Source organism: Corvus hawaiiensis, chromosome 12, assembly GCF_020740725.1.
Source record: "Corvus hawaiiensis isolate bCorHaw1 chromosome 12, bCorHaw1.pri.cur, whole genome shotgun sequence".
Lineage (NCBI taxonomy): Eukaryota > Metazoa > Chordata > Aves > Passeriformes > Corvidae > Corvus > Corvus hawaiiensis.
The window spans coordinates 16,622,553-16,642,759 of record NC_063224.1 but is presented as its reverse complement, the minus strand read 5'-3'; the positions used below and the strand labels follow the sequence as shown (position 1 = coordinate 16,642,759).

Here is a 20,207-nt window from a genome sequence, read left to right as displayed (position 1 = left end):
CTCTCTAGCCTCTCCCGTCAAAGCCAGTTACCACGAAAAAGAACTTGTTTCAGGTTTCCCCACAAGAGATTGTATTTCAGAACTTCCTCGTTCATCAGGTCTCTGAAATGATACTATATCTCACGACTAAGGGCAAGGTAAGTGCTGGGACGTGGCGATTTAGCACTGCTGGAAGAGGAGGGTGGTGTAATTCCCATAGTGTACAGCAGAGCAAGTTATCTGCTGCAGCACATCCAGAGGAAAATGTCTCCGCACCTGTGTACTGCAAGATGGTGGAAATCTTCCTGTGCTGGGAATTCTCCCCTGATTTTGGCCATGCGTTGATAGTATCTGTCCCAAGGGAGCTCCCTTCTCTTGAAAGCCCTGGATTGATGGGAATGTTGCAGGCTGTGCAGTTCTTACCTGCTCTCGTGCTTTGCCTCGAGCCTACACCACATCCTGTGTCTCCTTGGTTCATCTTGGTTCCTGGTATGAATCTCTGCCTCTCTCAGCCTGCTTAGCTCCCTTTGTGCAACTCGCAGTCAAAGCTCAGGGGCTGAGTCTTCTCCACTTTATGCTGGAATCACTTATAATTAATGGCACTGGAACTGCAGGAAATGTGTTCTAAAACAGCCCTGGAATCAGACTGATGTAGCAGAAGCAGCGGGAGGCCTTTAGGTGCCACTTCAGGCTCCTGCTAAGCTAAATTCAGCTCTGCTCAGGTTTTCAAAAAGCAACATGATGCTCTGCTTTCCCTTTGGAGAACCACAGCACATCCAAAGCCATGTGCTCCTGGAGGTTTTCACTTCTTCACTTGAAGAAATTGTGATTGTTTTGCAGTTTCCCAAGAGAGTTGAGAGGAAAAAAGTTGAAAAATGTCAGCAGTTGTGTTCCAGTGTAAAGAGGAAAAATGAGACCATTTGAATTTCAGTCAGGGAAACATTTTCTCAAATGAGGCTTGTGCCAAGAGTAGGCTGGTGGGAAGAGACAGGAGGGAGTCAAAATCATCTCGTTTAGACTTTTTGAGATGCATTTTGGTGCTCGGGGGTTGGTATCTATGTGCTAGAAAATGCATATTTGCTGTGTCTGCATACCCCAGAGGGCCAAACCTGGCTGCAGGGTGCCCGCAGGAACTGCTGGCTGCAGGCAGGAATGCCCAGCAGCCCAGCTTGCCTGCACAGGCAGCAAGAGCCCCTGGAGAGCCAAGATCAGCTTTTAATACTGGAACCACGCTGTCAGTCAGTGCTGGTCGTGTTTCTCCAGGCAGAAAATGCCTTTGAAGCCCATAGTCGATAGGCACAGCCTGGCTGTGTTTCTGTCACTTTTGGCAAGTTGATTGCTCTCATTGCTTTATCATTTTTCCTTGCTGCTTTACGTCCCACTGAAATTCTCTTTGCCATCTCTTTGTTTCAGGGATTGTCTTGCTGTGTTCCTTCTTTTGCTTTTCAGGTTTTATTCTCAGTAAGGCCAGTGTTTGGTCTCGTCTCTTGCTGGTCTGCCTGCATATCCCCGCAACTGCCCCACTCAAACCCAATCTGCTAGAAGGGAATTTCTTCCTTCCCCCAGGATAATATGCTGTTTTGCCTTCAAGTAGCACATTCCTCCTCTGGAACATGACTGCATGGCTGTGTGCAGGCAGAAGCCAGCAGGTTTTCTGGTCTTGTTGAATATGCAGATGACTTGGTTCATCTCCAGCCTGCTGGTACTGACCTGCTCAGCCCTTCCTTCCCACCAGCCATTGCCCTACTGCCCCTGGCTGAAATGCTGGACCCAGACAGAAGGAATTCAGTTCACCCTTGTGAATTACCTGTACCTCCACAGCTGAAAGTGCTTTGGAAAAGGGGTCAGGGAAGGATGTCACCAGGTCACAGACAGGTCTCCTCTTGTCCGTTTCCACAAGTGGCAAAATCATCATTTCGTGTCTTTCCTGCAGTCTTCTCGGTCGGTGAGGGTCACCATGGAGAACTCACCTCATTTCCGGCTGGCAGGCTCCAACGATGCCTACCGCAGAGTGAGGCCAGGCGCACGTCACATTGTGCGCATCCAGTTCACCCCTGACGAGAACAAGGTGAGACTGGAGGAGCGTTATCTCCAAAGCCATTGCTTCCATTGCCCTCTGGGTACAGCCCGTTCCACGCTGTGAGCTTGGCTTCAGGCCCTGGGCGGGCAGCCTGCAGCCAGTCACACCTTGGCACGTGCTGTCAGGCACTGCACGCAGGCCTGGCAGGCTCTGCTTCCCCTCCCTGCACATTGCTGAGCGTTCCCAAGGGCAGATGCACAGGGAACAGTATGAGAATGACAGAGGAGTGTTGATAGATGTTCAGCCATCTCTAGGCACAGTGGAAGGGGTTTAATTATTGTGGAGAATACCAGAGGAACGAAGAGGTCAGAGAGCTTTCCTCCTTCCCTACTGGCAACAGCTTCCCTACTTCCCCCTGGACTGGAGCACAGACAGTTCTTCTTCACACCCTCTGTTCTCCAGCCTTGCAGCTGGGCTGTCCCAGATGCACGATACTGACCATGATACTACTGCAGGGCCAGGGCAGAGGATGTGCCGTGCCTGTGGCAGGGAGCCAGCCTGGCACAGGCACACTGATCTCTAGGTGCCCTTAGTCAGCAGGAGGTTGGTGAGCTGCAGGTGACTTAGACACCTGCCTGAAAGAGCTCGTGTAGGGCAGGTACAACCTGCAGGCAGACAGACCTGTGACCCCAGAGCCTGTGGCAGTGACACTGCTGCGGCTCTGTCTTCATGCCTGTCACTGTGGTTGCTCTGTCAACTAGCACCCATTCTGTGCCAGATGTGCTTTTCCTTGGAGGTTTGAACAGCAGTGCTGAGGCCCTGGCAAGTCTGATCTCAGTGCTGTGATGTGAAGGGTTGATGCTGTGATCTGGAGCTCGTTCATACAGAAGGGTTTAGGATATGGCATGGAGGGGAGGAAGCCTTGCAGGGAAACAAAGGGAGACTCTTTCCAACAGCATCCTGCTACCTCTTAGCACTGTTCTTCTCCTGACTTGTCTGGACAGGCAAAGTTAGAGGGAAGCTCTGAGCCAACTGATATTTCTACACCAGGCCAGAGGTGCAGGATCTCTTTGGGTGCAGCTGTTTTCTCATCTTCCTTTTGCTGCTTAGAGTCGGTTTAACACTTTGTCCTATTCTCAAACAGCAGGAATATAGAAACCTAAAGAGGAATGTCCTGTGTTCCCTAGCTCCATGTTGCTTAGAAGAGACTTAGGAATTATTTAACTTCATTAAAATTTAGGGTAAAAATTATGGTGGCCTAGGGCAGTTCTCTGTATGACCCAAGTAACACAAGAGCTTAATGCCACTGAGACAGGTTTTGCAAAGTGCACTGGTGCCTTTAAAATGTGACATACTAGTAGGACTTAGTGTTGATTTGGGGGGTGGAAGAGGTAAATTGATGCCCTTGAAGGGTTATAGGAAATGGTTTTCTTCTACCATAGAGATGGCACTAAATGCCCTGTGCTGAGCCAGTTTCTTTTCCTGCAGGATTATTTCCACGAGCTCTCCTGCACCAGTGGAACGCAAAGTATAGTTGTGCCAATTCGGGCCATTGGTGGCCGACCTATCCTGGACTTCCCTGACCAGCTGGACTTCCCAGTCTGTATAGTCAAATGCAGCAGTGAGAAGATTCTGCTGGTTCAAAACACTGGAAACCTGGAAGCTCATTACGAGATGAGCACACAGAGGTGAGGCAGCTCATCTATTCTTGTGCAAAACACCTTTGGGTGAAAACAGAGTCGGGAGAGAGTAACAGAAGGAAGCAGAGCATTGGAGCTGCTGCCCTGCAGCCCTGGCTGAAGTGAGCAGGATGGGGTGGCATCTTCTCTTGCTTCCAGTGTTCTTAGCAGGATGCAACCTTTGAGCTTTCTCTGTCCCAGGTTTCCTGGAGGGTGTTGGAACATGCTAGTAGCTGGCTTTCACCCTCCTTAGCACAAGCAGCTTCTGAAATGGTTACTCAGCACTGTCAGCCAAATAGACACGAGTAGGTAACCAAATTCTCTGGGAGGACACAGGCACGTAGCATTCCAGTGGTCCCCACATTGGATGCCCAGCATGAGCTATGTTGTGGGCAGCCTGTGCAGTTCCTGTTACTTAAAGCTGATCTGATTTCCCTTGTCAGCTGAGGGCATCAGTCACCTCTTCTGTTCCATGATGAACCTTTAAAAGCCAGCTTAAAATTTCAAACAGATGATTTAAATCTCTGAATAAGGTCAGGCTCCCTTTCACTGAGATTTCTTTGTAAATACTCTGAAGTTCCTGTGTTCCTGCTCTGTTTTTTAGTTTTGTTTTGTGTTAAATGTTTGCCAAAATATCATTAATTCTTCATTGGGAACTTTCATAAAGGTCGAGCTCCTCTAATGCCTGTCAGTATAGCACATGCCTATAGATATATGCACAGGTGTGTAGGAAATACGACACATTTAGAGAATATGTGAAAAGCAATTGGGCTGATTTAGAAGATAAAAATATAGAATAACTTTTGGTGGAAGGGACCTCTGGAAATCATCTGAGCAAACACACTGCTCAAAGCAAGACCAGTGTTTGGGGCTTGCAAGGTCCCCTTGGGAGATCTGGACCTGTCTTTGGATGCCATACAAGAAAACAAACATCCAAATGGACCTAGTTAAAAAGCGGAAGAAAACAAGCTATTAGAACCCCCTTCATACCTTACCTTTTCTGCCTGTCAGGTGCAGTAGTGATTCATGGAAAGGGTAGATCTAACAGGATGAGAACTATCTTAAGGAACAGCTCACAATGAACAGATAAAAGGCCAAAAGGTAGCCTGCCAGCCCCATCTCTTGGCAGTGGTTTTCATTTGGTTATTACAGTGACAGGGATGTCTCCTTCACAGCTCTTCGTATGTGTGGGCTCAGGGAAGAGCTTAGTGATGTTGGCTGAAATTCAGAGGAGTTAAGTTTAACTGCAGAGCTTGTGTCCTTGGGTCTTGGGGAGCCAAGTCTATATGTGAGAGATGACTGCTACAGCAGTAACAGAGGAGTCTGGTGGGTAGAGCCCAGGTTGGGATGTAGGAGATGCAGGGGCTGATTTGCACTCAGTTTTTCAGTCCTGACAGCTGAGTTCTGAGCTTGGCTGGATCCTCTTCTGAAAATTTGGAAATAAGAAGATACCTTCTTTCTCAGGCAACCCCTGAAGTTACCCCAGGAGTGTTATTCCCATCCTGCTATCTGAGGGCAGGACTATGTAGACATGGGACAGGAGTGGGAAAGGGATGGGATGGAAGGCAGCGCTGAAGTGTGGCCAGAGATTCCCTTAACTTGCAGCTTCTCTGTTCTGGTGCAATTTCTGGCAAAAGAATAAGAAAAAAATCCTGTGCCTTGCCCACACCAGGCACTGATCCCCCCTAGCCCCAGTAGAGACCTGCAGCAATCCTGGCAGCACCCCTGGGGCAGATGCAGAAACACGTACAGTAATCTAGCTCTGGGGCTGGTGGGGCCTTGTCTTTCCTCCCCTCTCTCTAAAGTCTCAGGTCCAGCACATAAACATTGCTGGCCCAAGGCTTCTCCATCAGCCAGTAGTGATGCTCTCACTACTGGTAATGGGAACAGGCCAGGCCCACAACTGCAGCAGTAGGTCCTTAATGAGCAGAACGTGAAGCGCCTTCATCAGCTGTCACTACTGACATGAAGGAAGTTCAGCTTGCCAGATGTTCTCTTTATTTTTGTGTGGGATGCATTCATCACCAAACTCCCCAGAACACACTTTTAAGGTGACAGATTGACCACTAGCAAAGCACCAAGGCCAGGAGCTTTTGTTTCCTCAGTGAGGCTCTGCAAGAGCACAAAGCCCAGCAGCTGCTGGGCAGAAGCACATTTCACCTGAGCTGTCCCATCAAAGCACAGAGTCTTGTGTCTATCAGGCAAGAGCTGTTCACCTGGTGACCAATCCTAATTGCTCCTGTTAAATCAAAGTTCACCAACACATTTGCATAATTATTTCCAACACATCGCACAGAGTTTGTCTGGGGGGCCAAGCAAACAGTTACCAGCCTGGATGACAACCCAGAGTCCCAGACTCTGGTAAATACACAGAAACCTTCTGTTCTGTTTCCTTGATGTGCTCCTGGTAATGGTGCTTCATTTAGCTGGGACTGGATCCTTCAGACTGTAAATGGCATCCTCCTTTTGGGTCTTGTTTCCATGCCACTGTAGTGCTCTAATGTGCATTTGCACTCTTTCAGAGTTTTGATTGCTCCTTTTCTTAAAACAGCTTTCATTGAAATGCTGATAAAATGTGGCCTTTTTAGGCTAAATCAGGATGTTTTCAAGGTAAAATAAACCAAAGAACCACACTGCAAATTCAACAGTAATTATTCCTTGGTCTTCAAGGAAGAGCTCCTTCTCCCTGTCTGATGCCTAGGCTGTAATCTTACGGGGCAGGTAGCGCCCTAACATTTGCATCTCTTGAGATGAGGTTTATAGGCAGCAGGAAAAGAGAAATTCCTGAGGCAGTCAGTGTCAAGTTGTGCATGCAGATAGTTCTTAACCCTCTCTGTGCTTTTCACAAACCATTCTCTGATGGGATTGCTGGCGGTCAGACCCTTGAATCTCATTGCAGATAGATGGATGCAGAGCATGGGGGAGATGAGGTCATTTTATTCCACAGGATCTTGTGAGGGCTGGATCTCCTCCCACAAGAGTCAGCAGCTGTTTGTGATCCTGTGTGTTCTGTCTGTCTTCTGTTGACTGTGGTTTGTTTGCTCCCTGTTTGCCCAAGTGAGCAGAAGTGACCTGGACTGCAGACGGAATAGAGTCCCCAGATGTTCCCCCGAGTCCTGATCCTTGTCTTTGTGTTGCAGCCCTTTCTCCGTGGTTCCGGCCAGGGGAACTCTGGGCATTGGCGAAACCATGGAGGTGACAGTGAAATATCAGCCGCTGAGGACCGGTGACCATGACGCACCCCTGGTAGTGTGCTACGGCAGAGGTGAGCGCTGGGCACTGCACGGGGCATGGGACAGTTCTCCACCATCATTCCCCGTTGTCCCAGCCACCTCAATTCCCTCTCCAGATGTGCCTCCCCTGTTCCAGCTTTACCCCAAAGAAAAGTGAGAACTAGCTGGTGTTTAGAGGGTCGATAAAGTGGATACCCTCTAACAGGGCTAGGATTTTTGGAATCCTGTTTTGCTGGGAGTTGCTGAGTGGAGGAAGGAGAAACCCTGATTCTCCACTACCATGTGGCTCCACCTGGGTGAAGTTTTATTTTATTCCTGGGCAGTGCTGTGTGTGAGGTGTCCATCAGACTCACTCCAATGCAGTGTATTTCGTGCACACTTCTGTCCTGTATGCTGCCTCTCCATTGTCTTGTCACGGACGCTTTTTCTATGTTGCCCTCTACACGTGTGTAATTTCTGTCTCATAACATTTTCAGGCCCTCGAGTTCCTGTTTGATGACAAATCAAGACAAATTTTTCCTCGTCTCCATTCCCCAGGCCACTCATGCTGTTGCAAACCTCTCCCATCTATCTCCCATTTGATTTCCAGACTGAGGAATCCCATTCAGTCTTCATATAGAAGCTGCTCTCTACTTATTAATCTTTCCTTTGTCCCTTTTTTATTTAATTTGAAATGCTCCAGCTTGGTTTTTGAGATGAGAACAATATCAAATATTTCAAGACTGATGTGGCTGTGCGTTTGGACAGAGAGATGATGATGGTTTTCATGGTGTTCATTTTGTAGTTGTTTGTCATATTGCAGAGCACTGAGTTGTGTTTCCTTGCTTGTGTCCCCTCCTGCTGTGGGCTGTCACTTCACTTGTTCCTCTGGGCCTTCCTTTTCTGCCCACATGCCCCCAGGCATATTTTCTTGTCAGCAACAAGGGATCAGGAGAGACAGGAGTCTCGCAGGATGCCCAGGGGAGACCCTGGGCAAGCCAGGACTGAACAGGGCTCCTCAGCGTCACCTGAAGGACTTTGATGCAGAATTCCCAGTGATCGGCGTGGGTCACCTGAGCACATCTGACAAATTTCACTGTAAATACTGTCACCTTGGGGCCAAATCTCTACAAACACACTCAGAAATAAGGCATTTAAGGAGGTGCCCAGGACATCCTCACTCTGTACACACAGAGCTGTCAGGATGTGATAAATATACTGATCCACAGAACTGCTCATTCAGCTAAAAGCTGTGACACTTTCTTCTGTCACCTGTGGTTTGCTCTGTTCCTTGTGCTTCCATCAGTGCCTGAGCTGAGCAAAGACTCCTCTTTGCTTTGTTCCAGGTGAAACTACCCAGACAAAGCTTCATGGAGAAGCTGTAGATCTCAACATTGGGTTGAGCACATACTCCGTGGAGCTTGAGAAGACTTACATCACCATGTCGTGCCACACAACCGTGGTCATCAAAAACAGGAGTGACACCACAACCCACTTCCAGTGGAAGACTTATCCTAATGAGGAAGAAGAGAATCGAAAGAAGACAAGGTTGGTTTGAAAGATGCATTTCAGTGAAACATGTGGCCCGAGACTAAAACTAACATATAGCCTTAGGGGTCTGTTGGTGCTTTTGAATGGTTTAGGTCAAGTAAACCATCTCTGAAATTAGGGTGTGTGTCCCTGGGCTTCAGGAGCTCAGCACTTTGCATTGCAGTACCATTTATACTCCAGCTAAGGATGGCATTTTGGGGAGGAAAGGTTGATTGCAATGACTGGATTTCCTCAAGTTCTAATTGGGTTTTTGCCTCTCTAATTTTCTTCCTACGTGACCTGGCAACATCCTTAAACATTTCCTGAGTTGCCTGCCCCTCTTTCCAAAGGTGATACATCCTCTTTTTTTCCATTAGTTCCTTCAAAAGCTCCTTGCCCATCCGGGCTGGTTGTCTTCCCCATCAGCTCGTCTTTCAGCACATAGAGGACAGCCTGTTCCTGTGCCTTCAAGACTTCTTTCTTGAAGTATGTCCATCCTTCCTGGACCCCTTTGTTTTTAAAGGCTATTTCCCCCAAGGTACTCTCCAAATCAGTCTCTTGAACAGGCCAAAGTCTGCCCTCCAGAAGTCCAGAGTGGAAGTTTTGTTGATGCCTCTCCCTTGTTTCACCAGATATTGAGAACTCTATTATTTCACAGTCACTGTACCCCAGACGGCCTCTGACCACATCTCCCACCAGCCCTTCTCTGTTTGTGAGCAGCAGGTCCAGCAGAGCTCCACCCCTCGTAAGCTCACTCGCCAGCTGTGATAAGAAGCTCTCCTCCATATACTCTAAGAACCTCGTGGATTGCCTCTTCTCCGCTGTGTTGAGTTCCCAGCAGATGTCTGTCAGGTCAAAGTCACCTACAAGAACAAGTGCTGGCGATATTGAAACATCCTTCAGCTGCTTGTAGAATAACACATCCACCTCTTGGTCCTGGCTGGGTGGTCTATAACAGACCCCCCCGGGATGTCGGCCTTGTGGGGCTTCCCCTGATTCTCACCCACAGGCACTCAACTTTAGCATCATTAATCTCAAGTTCCATGGTGTCGAGAGCCTCCCTAATATACAGAGCCACCTCTTCTCCCGCTCCCATCTCTTCTGAAGAGCTTGTAGCCATCCATTGCAGCACTCCAGTCATGCAAGTCGTCTCACCGTGTTTCCATGATGGCGACTACATCATAGCTTTTCTGCTCTACCGTGACTTCCAGCTCCTCCTGTTTGTTACATGTGTCACTAATGCATGCATTAGTGTACATGCACTTCAGCTGGGCTGCTGACTTCACCCCTAACTCTGGTTTACTGCCCTTAGGCTCCTCTCTGGAGAGCGTGGTTTCATCCCCTTTCCCTTCAAATCTAGTTTAAAGCCCTCTCAATCAGACCTGCCAGCTCAGGGGCTCTCGCAGGCCAGGTGCCGTAAAAGTTGCCCCCTGATCAAAAACCCAAAATTTCACTGATGGTACCAGTCCTTAAACCACTTATTGATAATGTGGGTTTTCCTGTTCCTTTCATCATTCATCCCTGCTACTGAAAGAACTGAGAACACCACCTGTGCTCCTGCCCCATCAACCAGTTGACTCAGAGCCTTGAAGCTCTTTTTAATTACCCTGGTGCCTTTCCTGTCAGCCTCATCGCTGCCAGCCTGGACAACCAACAGTGGGTAATAATCAGAGAGCTGATTTAGTTCATTTAGTTATTAGGGAATCTTCTGGTGACATCCAGTACCTGGATCCCAGGGAGGCAGCAGACTTCCCTGTGGAATGGATCGGGTTGACATATGGGGCTCTCCCTTAGAAGGGAGTCACCTACTGCAACTACCCTTCTTTTCTTCTTAACCCTTGAGATTGTGATTTGTCTGGCAGATGAAGTGCAACTGGAAGACTCTCCAGACAGAATTTTTTCTTTAGTGTCATCTGCCTGACCCTCTGGATCCAGGGCCTCGTACCTCTTCTCTGTCAGGGCACCTGGGTAGGTGATGGGGGTCAGGATGGAATTTTATTACCTCCCCAGGAGGGACCCATTTCCATTCCCCACCATCTCCTAGGTCTTCTCCTTCTGCCTGCTGGCAGGAAGGGCAGGGCTCTCTGACTGCTGGTGAGCTTCTCTCAGGGTTGGAAGGGTGTAACTCCACCAGCCTTTTTCCCTTTCCCTCTCCCTAATACTCCCTCAGCCTTTCCACTTCTTCCTTAAGCTCTGCCATCAGACAGAGCAGATCATCCACCTGCTCACACCACACACGGGTGTCTTGTGCACTGTCCTCTGGCACTAACGCCAGGCTCAGACCCTCCCTGCAGCCAGGGGCCTGGACAGCTGCATCCTTCCCGGGGGTTCTGTTTGGGTTAGTACACTCTTGCTGGCAGCAGCAGCAATGGCTTTTGATCATTTGTAAACCATTCCTGGGGGGGGAAAAAGAAAAAGGCACAAAGAGGAAAAAAAAAAAGGCAAGCACCTCAGAACCAGCCGAAAGACACGAGCCACTGCCAGGAGGGTGGGTGGCTGCACCCTTTCTGTTCAGCCTGCTTGCGCGAATGGCCGCGCAAAAACCGACAAACTGCGTGCCAAAACCGCCGTGCCAAAACCGCCGTAGCAAGCCCCGGTTTGCTGCGGTCTGGGTCCCTCCCACTCCCCAGAGCCATTCTGAATTGCCTGCAAAAGACCAGACAATCGACCCTCGACAGCTTGAATGGATGGCAAGACGGTCCTTTAGTGCCCTGGGCTTCTTGGTTTTCTGCTGTTCTCTATCTACTTACACAGCATCTGACTTCCATGCAAGCTCTGTGTGTTAAAAGAAAACCCCCTGACATTCTCTGGCTACTTCCCTGGACTTTTTATTTCCATTTTTTCCCACTTGCCTGCCTCAGCCTGGACCCCAGGTGATCCACTTTCCCCTCAGAAGCAACTAGGTTTCCCCACAGTTAACTTCAAGCCTGGTTTTGGTTTTGTGGGTTTTTTTCCAATTACATTTGTTTTCATGCCAGTTTGTGTCCTAGACTTCGACCAGGACATTTTGTTCTTCCTTACTTTCAGTCTTAGGGATGGCTTTAGCTCCAAGGCTACTGTCCTGCTGTCAGAGAAGCTTGTGAGATCTCAGAGCAGAGAGGACATTTTTATGAGAGGAGACAGTTCCCTCTCAGCACATTCTATGACCATGCACTCGGATGGGACCCAAAAAGCCCTGGATCATGAAAAGTCTGTCCAGGAGTTTGCTGTCTCCCTCCTGCACAACAAAGTCCCTTCCCTTCTCAGGGCCTCTGTTTTCATGCATATAAAACCCTGAATGTCACTGAAGGGATGCAATGTCTGAATTCATCAATTTCCTTTGGAAGTGCTCTGGGATGCTTTCATGGAAAGCAGAGTAGGGAACAGGGCAGGTCTAAAATGAAAGAAACAAAGAGTGATGCTGGTAACCTGTAGCTGCAACCCAGCTTCGTCTCCCCTTGCCAGGGAAGTCCTGCAATGGGTGCTCCTTGATCTTGATCTGCCTCCCCTGAGCAGCTCAGTGATAGGAAAAGCCACTTGAGGTGGCTGGTGGATTCCCCTCAGCTGTGGCAGAGGTTTTGAGCCAGGAGATTCTCTTGAGGGCTGCTGGCTTTCGAAACCTCTCCTGAGCTTCTAAGTGTGGAGTAAAACTGCGTGCTGTGCCAGTGAACAAGTGATCCTCTGATCCATTTGGGACCCCGTGGCTCGGGGTCAGCCCCTTGCTGAGGAGCTGCTGCTGCTACTCCCCAGGTGCTTTGCTCTCCTGCACTTACACTGATCTCTGCAAATATGTGGCTTATTAAACGATCTGCTGGGTTTGTCTCTCCCTGCGGCTGCAGGCTCAATCATTTGCATGGTCTGGAGAAAGGGGTCTGGCTGGAAAATTTACTGGCGGAGAAAAACGTAATGGAGGAGCTGGGCACTTGTGAAGATCGCACTGCCATCCTGAGCAACATGATCGACGAGGAGATGGCAAAGGTGCAACAAGACCCCATGCTGTTCTCCGATGACGTTTTTTTCATTGAGCCACTGGTGAGTAATAGCTGAGAACCTCATCTCCTCTTCCTCCTCCTCTGCCTCCTCCCTCCCCCCTTCCCGTCACCTCCCGCCCCCCCTGCCCTCCCCCGATGCGGTCACTCGGCAGATCCTCAGCTGGCTTGATGTGCTGAGAGGGAAGACATCGAGTTTCTGGTGAGACCAGAGAGCTTGCTCCTAAAAGCATTTCTGCCCTGCGGGCTCAAGGCAGGGGTGGGAGCCTGACAAAGCCAAGCCCTGCTCCTGGGGCTCGACCTCAAGGTAGGGGCTCCCCCAACCTGTGGTGTGTGGGGTTTAGCAGGGGTGCTGGAGCACTGCCAGTTCACATATTGACCTGAAGCATGCAATGGTTCACTGGGAAAAGGAGGCCAAATTCAGCCCAAGGTTAATCATAGAAATGCCAATCCCTTCCTGTAACCACGACTTGCACTATTTCTGAATCTCCCTTCCAGAGTCATCTGTGAGCCTGGACACAAGGCTGGCAGGTTCAAATGGGCTTTTTGGGTTCTGTTGTACACAGGGACAGAAAACCTTTTCCTTTTCTGTTTATGCAAGCAGAGCCCCACCTCCTTCCATCAACCAGAGCCCTGATTCTGACTACTGGTATAGTGAGAGATGATGAATGCCTAAAGTCTGCACAGTGCAAAATCCCTTCTCATCTTGGAGTAAACCCTAGAATAATCCCAACCTCTGCTTTCTTTCAAAACAGGTTAAACTAATATTTTTATTTCCAAGGAAGGGGATTGTGTTCTCTTCTTGGTTACTCCTGTGGCCCATCTAAGGCCAACAGCCATAGGTGCACAATGGCAGTTACACACCACTGTAGCTGACAGCAGCGTGAAATCACCAAGAGCTGTGTCAGAGCAGCAGGAATATTGTGGAGAGTGGGAGCTCATCAGCTGAGCATTAAGAGCTCCCAGCAGTGTGTTGAGCTTGGTTTGGTTTCCTCGGGCTCCTTGTGTTGTTCACTCCTGCCTCAACATTGATGCTCTAAATAAAGATTTACAGGACTGTGGGTGAAAACAAGAAATGTGATGTTAGAAGATAAATGGTTTGCTGTCTCTTTCTGTTTTAGGAGGGAGAGATCGGGCCAAATTGTTCGGCCAAAATCAAGGTGACCTTTAAACCCCAAGAAGTGCTAGAGTATCGAAGTGTGGCTTACTGCAACATCTCAGGTACAGCTCCTTTCCCCTGCTCCTCTCACCCACAGTGAAGCCATGGTGCAAGCCCGAGCCCGTTGGGCTCCCACGTAACTGCTGGGAAGAGTCCGTGGTCAGCAGGGCAGTGCTGGCACATCCCCACTGTCCCTGCAGCTTCCAGGGAGTCTCCCATGCAAGGCCAGGGCTCAGAGCACCTGTGTCTGGATTACTGATCCCAGAACAACCCAGGCAATGCAGGGAGAAGCCTTTATGCCATGGCTTTGCCAGCACTTCCTCAAAGGCCAAAGAGCTACAGAGCAGAAGAGCTTTAGTGAATGAGCACTAAGTCCTTCTAGACCACTGACCTCCAGGATGGGTCCATTTTACATGGATCCATCATCAGGCAGTGGGAGCTGAGTTAGAAATGTGCTCCCTGACCCTGGATCACCTCCCACTGCCCAGACACCACCAGACCAGAGATGGCTGAGGCCTGCTGAGCCCAGGGTGTTTGTGGAAGGACCACCCTTGGCCAGCACCTGCTTCTCTCCTGTGTGGGAATTGTCACCTTGCAGCTCTCAGTCTGTGGAAATAGAACACAGTGCTGAGTGTCAGAAGCTGAGGGCTTTGGCAACAGAGTCCTGTGCTGCTGGGCCACCTACAAAACCCAATTTGCCAGGTAGCAATTGCCAAACTCTTTATGAGCTTTGTGCCTTCACTGAATGGATTTCAAAGCTCCTCTAAGTGCAAGGGAAGGAAACCATAGAACCACGTTAAGTATGTTAAGGATGGAATGGACCTTAAAGATCCTCTAGTCCCAAGCCCCCTGCTACAAGCAGGGACACCTCCCACTAGACCAGGTAGCTCAAAGCCCCATCCAGCGTGGCTTTGAACACTTTTAGGGCTGGAACTCCTCCACAAATTCCCTGGGCAACCTGTTCCAGTGTCTCACCACCCTCACAGTAAAAAATTTCTTCCTAGTACCTAACCTTTCTTTCAATCTGTACCCATTACTCCTTGTCCTGTCACTACAGGACATCAGAGATGTTTTAAACTCAGCAGTCTGGTGACTAAATGAGAAACCAGCCCAAGGAATGGGTTAGAAATTGGAAGTCAGCCCTAAGGGATATCTCCTGAGGGAAGAAAAGGGTCCATATATTCTCTTGGAGCATCAGGAGCTGGTTGCATCCAGCTCAGAGTCAGGGACTAGCATTGAGGCAGCCTGGAAAATACAGGATAACAGAGAGAATTATTGTACTGAAATGGACATCTCTCCACAGGCCATGAGATCAGGCTGCCCCTGAAGCTCAGAGGAGAAGGCAAAGGACTTGAGGTTGAACTCAGCTGTGATACACTGAACCTTGGGAACGTTTATGTCAACACAACCCATGCCTATGAGGTGAGCAGCAGGGTTGGGGTGGATCCTGATGGCTCCTGAGGCAGCAGCGAGCCTGGTGGACCTGTGGAATTCCTGGCAACTTGGGCAGTTGTGAGCAGGGAATATTTGATGTACTGCTCCAATCTGGAGGGGTCGGAAAGGCGTGTCTGCTGTTCATGAAACCCCAAGCCCTGCTTTTTGGCAGCCTTCCTTGGCCATCAGCTGGGAGGCTTCCTGCAAAACCCCTTGGCCCATGAAAGCAACACTGGGTCAAAAAGCTGCATGTGCAGAGGCTTTTGTTCCAGTCCCAGACACAAATCAGCTTTGTGCTCAGGCTGTCCAAAAGCAGCTGGAACAAACTGGCTGCATTTGAGTTCAAGTCCATTGCAAACAGTTTTCAGTCCAGTGCCTCCTGCCTATTCCTGGCAGTCGGAGGAAAGCCATCCACCCTCCTGGCTCAGCACTGGTCAAGGGGAGCGCTTGCCCTTGCTGACCAGTCCCTCACCACACTTCAGCCTTGGTGCATCTCTGGCTCTAGAAAACAAAAAGTGTTCCTGGGAATAAAGCAAAGGAATTTTCTACCTATTTGCCTCCACCCCAATAATGTCAAGTTTGAAAAAAAAAAAAAAAAAAACCTCAAACGAAAAACAAAGAGAGCAACTGAAAGAGGTAGGAAATGAGGCACTACATTTCCAGACACTTTCAAAAGCTTGGCTGTGGAAGGGAAAGACACTCTGAGTTTTCTTACCAAAAGATGGTGCTGTCTGTACATTTTCATGCTGGTGCCTCATTGTTTATCAATGAGTTGTTTCCGTGATCTGAGAAAAGGCGAATGAGTAGATGGCACTGTTGGAGCTGTGCTAACCAGGGCAGCAGCAGCAGCTCTGTGTTGATTCACTACGCAGCTGCAATCACCTCATGTTGCTCTCAGGGCCAGGTCTGAATTCTGAATGAGCTTGGTGATGCTGACCAGAGGTGGACTGCTCTGTGTCCATGGGATAACCCCAGAGTGACTCTGGTTATGTGAAGTTACCAGTGCTTTGCATGAAAACCCAAAGGCAGAACTTGTCCTGTGGTATTTTTTTTGACTCCTGCCATTCAGCAGCACAAAGCATCTTCTGCCTTTTCCAGGTGTCAGTTGCCTCATTAGAAGATAACTCCCAAGAAGGGAAGATTCCACATGTATTTCCATTTCGTTTTCTTGCTGCTGCAGGTGGATCTGATTAACAAGAGCCTTATTGATGCTCCCTTCACCTTCGTGCCTCCAACCGCACATGTGGCCAACTGCTTTGAGTTTGAGCCCAGGAAGGGCATCATTGCACCAGGCGAGAGACAGACTATTCAGATCTCCTTCAAAGCCACCCTATTGGGGATGTTTGATGAAGAATTCCAGTTCAGTGTGCCTGGATCTCCTATGCCTGCAGCCCTGAGAATCAAGTAAGGACTCCGGGAGCTTGGTGGGCCCATCTGTAGCTGACTCTGGGACATCCACCACTTACCTCAGTTTGGGGTGGAGCAGAGAAAAAAGGGGTTTCCTGAGGTCATAATCTCTGCTCTGATCCTGACATTGCCTTAGTGTGAGGATGCCTGCTGCCCTGTGTGGGTACCCAGGAGCTGGAGTGACTCCTCCCTGCAGGGATTTCCCTCTGCCTTGAACCATGGCAGGCAGTGGGATGGATCAGCTTTGGGCAGTAGCTGCTCTGGCATGTCCCACCTGAACAGCCAGCAAGGCCTCCAGGGCTTTGGAGGTGGGCCAGCCTGCGTGACTGCATGCCAGAAGCAGCATTTTTAAAATCCTCTGATAATAATTAGTCCCAAAGGGGCAGCAGCAGCCTCACCTCAGCTCTCATGCCCATGCATGGAGACAGGCTGAGCTCCCAACTCCTGTGCAGAGAGTGCTCTGGTACCTCCTCTCCACAGCCAGGAAAGGGCTGATGTGGGACAGGGAACTCTGCAGCAGGGACCGTCACAAGAACTTGGCCTTCATCCCATGGGCTGGTGCCATTGCAAGAGAGAATCCTTGCCTAGCAAAAGGGAGAAGGGGTGATAATAGGGGAGGCAGAGCTCACTTCTCAGAACCACAGCAGCGTGAGGGCTTGTCCCTGCTAGCCTGAGCCATGTGCTGGTAGGATAATGTAGTGTAAGCAGGAAAGATGATGCTGGCTGCTCTGGAGCTTTGGAGCTAGGCTGCTGCTGTTGGGGGCACTGGGTCAAGGCAGTAAAGAAATGAAAGCAATCTGCAGTCGATTATACCTTGTATAGATGAGGGGAAATGGATGAAAAAGAACAAGAAGGTTATTACTAAGTGAGAGAAAAGCGCTAAGTAGGTCTGCCCATAGTAGAGAAACAATTCTGCTGGCTTTGTTTTTGGAGGAAAAGTGCTGGGTTTTTATTTTGGAAATCAAGAGGGAACCTTTTAACATCAAATAATCGATTCTCCTCTGTCCCTCTCCCAAACTGGTCATGGGCTGTTATTGCATAAGCAGCTTTCTCCTTGAGCAAGGCGTCTCTTGTTGACGTGCGTAGAGCAGAGCCAATGGCAGTCCTGTGAATACAATAGAAGGCACAGTTCACTGGTGCTTGATTTTTAACCAGAAGCCAGAGTGGGCATTGATTGGCATCAACCATTAAATAAACTTGTGAGTGTTGTGCAGCTTCAAGTGCTGATTTCAATGGATGTTGGTGACTTTTGGAGCCTGTGTCTGCTGAGTTCAAGGGCAGGTGAAGTGGTGTGGTAGATTCAGGACACCCATGTTTGGTTGTTTAAATCACTGCTCCTGGCTGTGTCAGCTGATGCACTGGGGACAAGCTGGTCCTTTCCTCTAAGATTCATCTGTCCACTGTGTAGGATTGCTGCTGTTTTCAGAAGATGTTTGGGGGTCCCCTGGCTTCATGTCTCAAAACTCTGTCTGTAATTCCTGTGTGGGTCCTGAGAAAGCTCCATGGAAACACCAGTTACAGCTAAGAAGTAGCAAATCAGGGAAGCTGTGGCTGGAAAGGCTGGTTACAGAAGTCCATCCCATTTCAGATGGGGAAACTGAGGCACAGAGCCATGTCTGGGTGCGTTCAGGGTCCTTCATGGGACCAGCAGCAACTCCGGGGCACTTCCTGCCTGCCCTGTGCCCAAAGCCCCATCAGGGGCTGTTGGCTGCTGACCACTTGGCTTTGGCTGCCTCCTGTCCACATGGACACTGTGCTGAGCACATGGTGGTGTGTTATTTGCAACCCATGGTGCCCCTGACACCAGGTTTTCTGCCCCTGAGCCACGACAGGCGGACACTTTGCAATTCCCTTTAACCTTTGCCTCCTCTGTCCTTGTCATCGCAGGGGGTGCATCGATGGACCGAATTTACACTTGGACGTCAAAGAGATCAACTTTGGTGACATCGCCTTTGGTGAGTGTTCCCTGGGCTTGGACGCAGCGTGAGGGGTCTGTGCATTCCAAAATTGAGCACTTGAACATAAGAGCATCCATCACTCACATTCTGCCTCTTCAGGGTGTGAACTCCAGGGCTGCTGGTGCCTCAGGTTGCATTTTGCCATCATGAGACCAAATAGAACCAAGGAATAGAATGTCAGTATGTTCTGGTGTGTCTCTGTCCTGGTTTAAAAGACAGATGTCTGCCAAGGAAGGCGGGAATCTTGGTGGAATGGAAAGATGACCCCCTCCCTCCAAATTATTATACCTTTGAAATTACAGGGCTTCCAGGCAAAGATCTGGGAAAAGGAACAACAGATCTTTATTAGAATAGATCAGGGACAGCACAAACAACACCACAGTAACAGAAGCTTCCAACCCGCCGAGTACTGTGTTTCCCTTGGGTGTGGTTATGATCCCAGGCAGGGGGAGCTGATGGCTCTGGTAGGGCAGCGATCCCCTCCCAGCCGGCACCGGCAGGGAAGGAAGGAAGGAAGGAAATCACTCCTTTTGCAAACTCAGGGGCAGCAGGCGATCTCGGCACTGCCGAACAGCAGCAGGCAGGAGGGGGGAAGGCAGGCAGGTTCGATCGTAGTGCCGAGTTGCAGCCTAGCAGAGTCCCGGAGCCGAGCACACAAGCTCCTGTAGCACCATGTGGCCGACCTTCCCGATCCCAGAGAGGAAGGAAGGAAGGAAGGAAGGAAGGAAAGAAGGGTCCGCTTCCTGCGAAATCTCAGGTCCGAGTTCACAACCGCTCGCAGCATCACTGCACAGTTCCTGAAAAACCCTGAATGCAAAAGCCCACCCCCACAGCCAAAGTCCCTCAAAACCTCTAGCCCCCTTCCCAGACCAAGGGAAAAATTCACTATGAAGCCTGAACCCATAACAATGACGTTCATGAACTTTTTTAAGAAAATTCATTGCCTTCCTGAGCTGCTTCTTCCCCTCCCTGCATCAGCACTGAGGCACTTGTTAAGCTGCCTTTTGAATAAATGAAAAAAGGCAGCAGGTAGAAACATGGTTCTGTAATAGGAGATTGATCCTATTGCTTAATCCAATTTCATTCCTAAGGTCCCTTCAGCTGAAGGCAGCTGTTGTGTCTTTGCTTCTTTTCAACTGTTGGCTGTTGTCTGCATGTGGTGACCTCAGTCTCGTTTGAGGTTGTGACATCTGTGTTTGTCCTTCTTGTGCCTCTCTGCCTGCGTGCTGGAGTCACTGCTGGAGCCGGCAGTGGTCCCTGTTGATGGGCACGGAGGAGCTCTGGGCTGTGCCTGCTGTTGGTTTTTCCCCCCCACCTGTGTTCAAATGACTCTTGGTGAGAAGCCTGGGGAGAAGTCTCCTCTCCACAGAGCTGGCCAGCCAAGCCAGATGTCCACTGCAGAGCAGGTTGTGGCTGGTGTTTGCGCTCTGCAGGACACCCCCACCATGCGTGGCTGTATCTCTGGCTTTCCAGTATGGAAAGCAAATCTCAGAGCTGAAGTGGGGTAAACCCTTGCAGGCAGCAATCACAGTGAGCAGCACGGGTGTGATGTCCTCATTCGTTGGGTGAGGTGTGATATGGTTCCTAATTGTGAATCTTGAAGCAAGGCTCGGGTTTGCCTCCAGTGGAGTGGGCTCTGAGCCGTCACGTGCTCAGTCTGTTTGACCCAAACCTAGAGATGCCTTAAGGATCCTGCAGAGAGAAACTGCACTGGGGTGCTTTGCATCACGTTCTGTTTCCTGATTCCATCCTCACTTTCTTTTGCTGTAGCTTCTCAATGACAGCTCATTGTTGATATATCTTGAAAACAGTGGCAGTGTTGGCAGACTTAACAGGGAATTTTACAGCTTGAATTTTCAGA

At 49.6% G+C, this 20,207-nt stretch overlaps 1 protein-coding gene across 1 annotated transcript in view; it reads left to right on the top strand.

Moving 5' to 3' along the window:
* Positions 1 to 1,936: 1,936 nt before the first annotated feature.
* Positions 1,937 to 20,207, top strand: part of LOC125332338 (hydrocephalus-inducing protein-like) — a 68,003-nt gene continuing 49,732 nt past the window's right edge. Inside the window, exons 1-9 of the mRNA XM_048317103.1 lie at positions 1,937 to 2,047; positions 3,488 to 3,687; positions 6,819 to 6,943; positions 8,237 to 8,438; positions 12,239 to 12,431; positions 13,510 to 13,609; positions 14,851 to 14,969; positions 16,162 to 16,385; positions 18,276 to 18,343. Of these exons, the coding sequence (XP_048173060.1) occupies positions 1,937 to 2,047; positions 3,488 to 3,687; positions 6,819 to 6,943; positions 8,237 to 8,438; positions 12,239 to 12,431; positions 13,510 to 13,609; positions 14,851 to 14,969; positions 16,162 to 16,385; positions 18,276 to 18,343 (1,342 nt within the window). The remainder of the gene's footprint in view (positions 2,048 to 3,487; positions 3,688 to 6,818; positions 6,944 to 8,236; positions 8,439 to 12,238; positions 12,432 to 13,509; positions 13,610 to 14,850; positions 14,970 to 16,161; positions 16,386 to 18,275; positions 18,344 to 20,207) is intronic.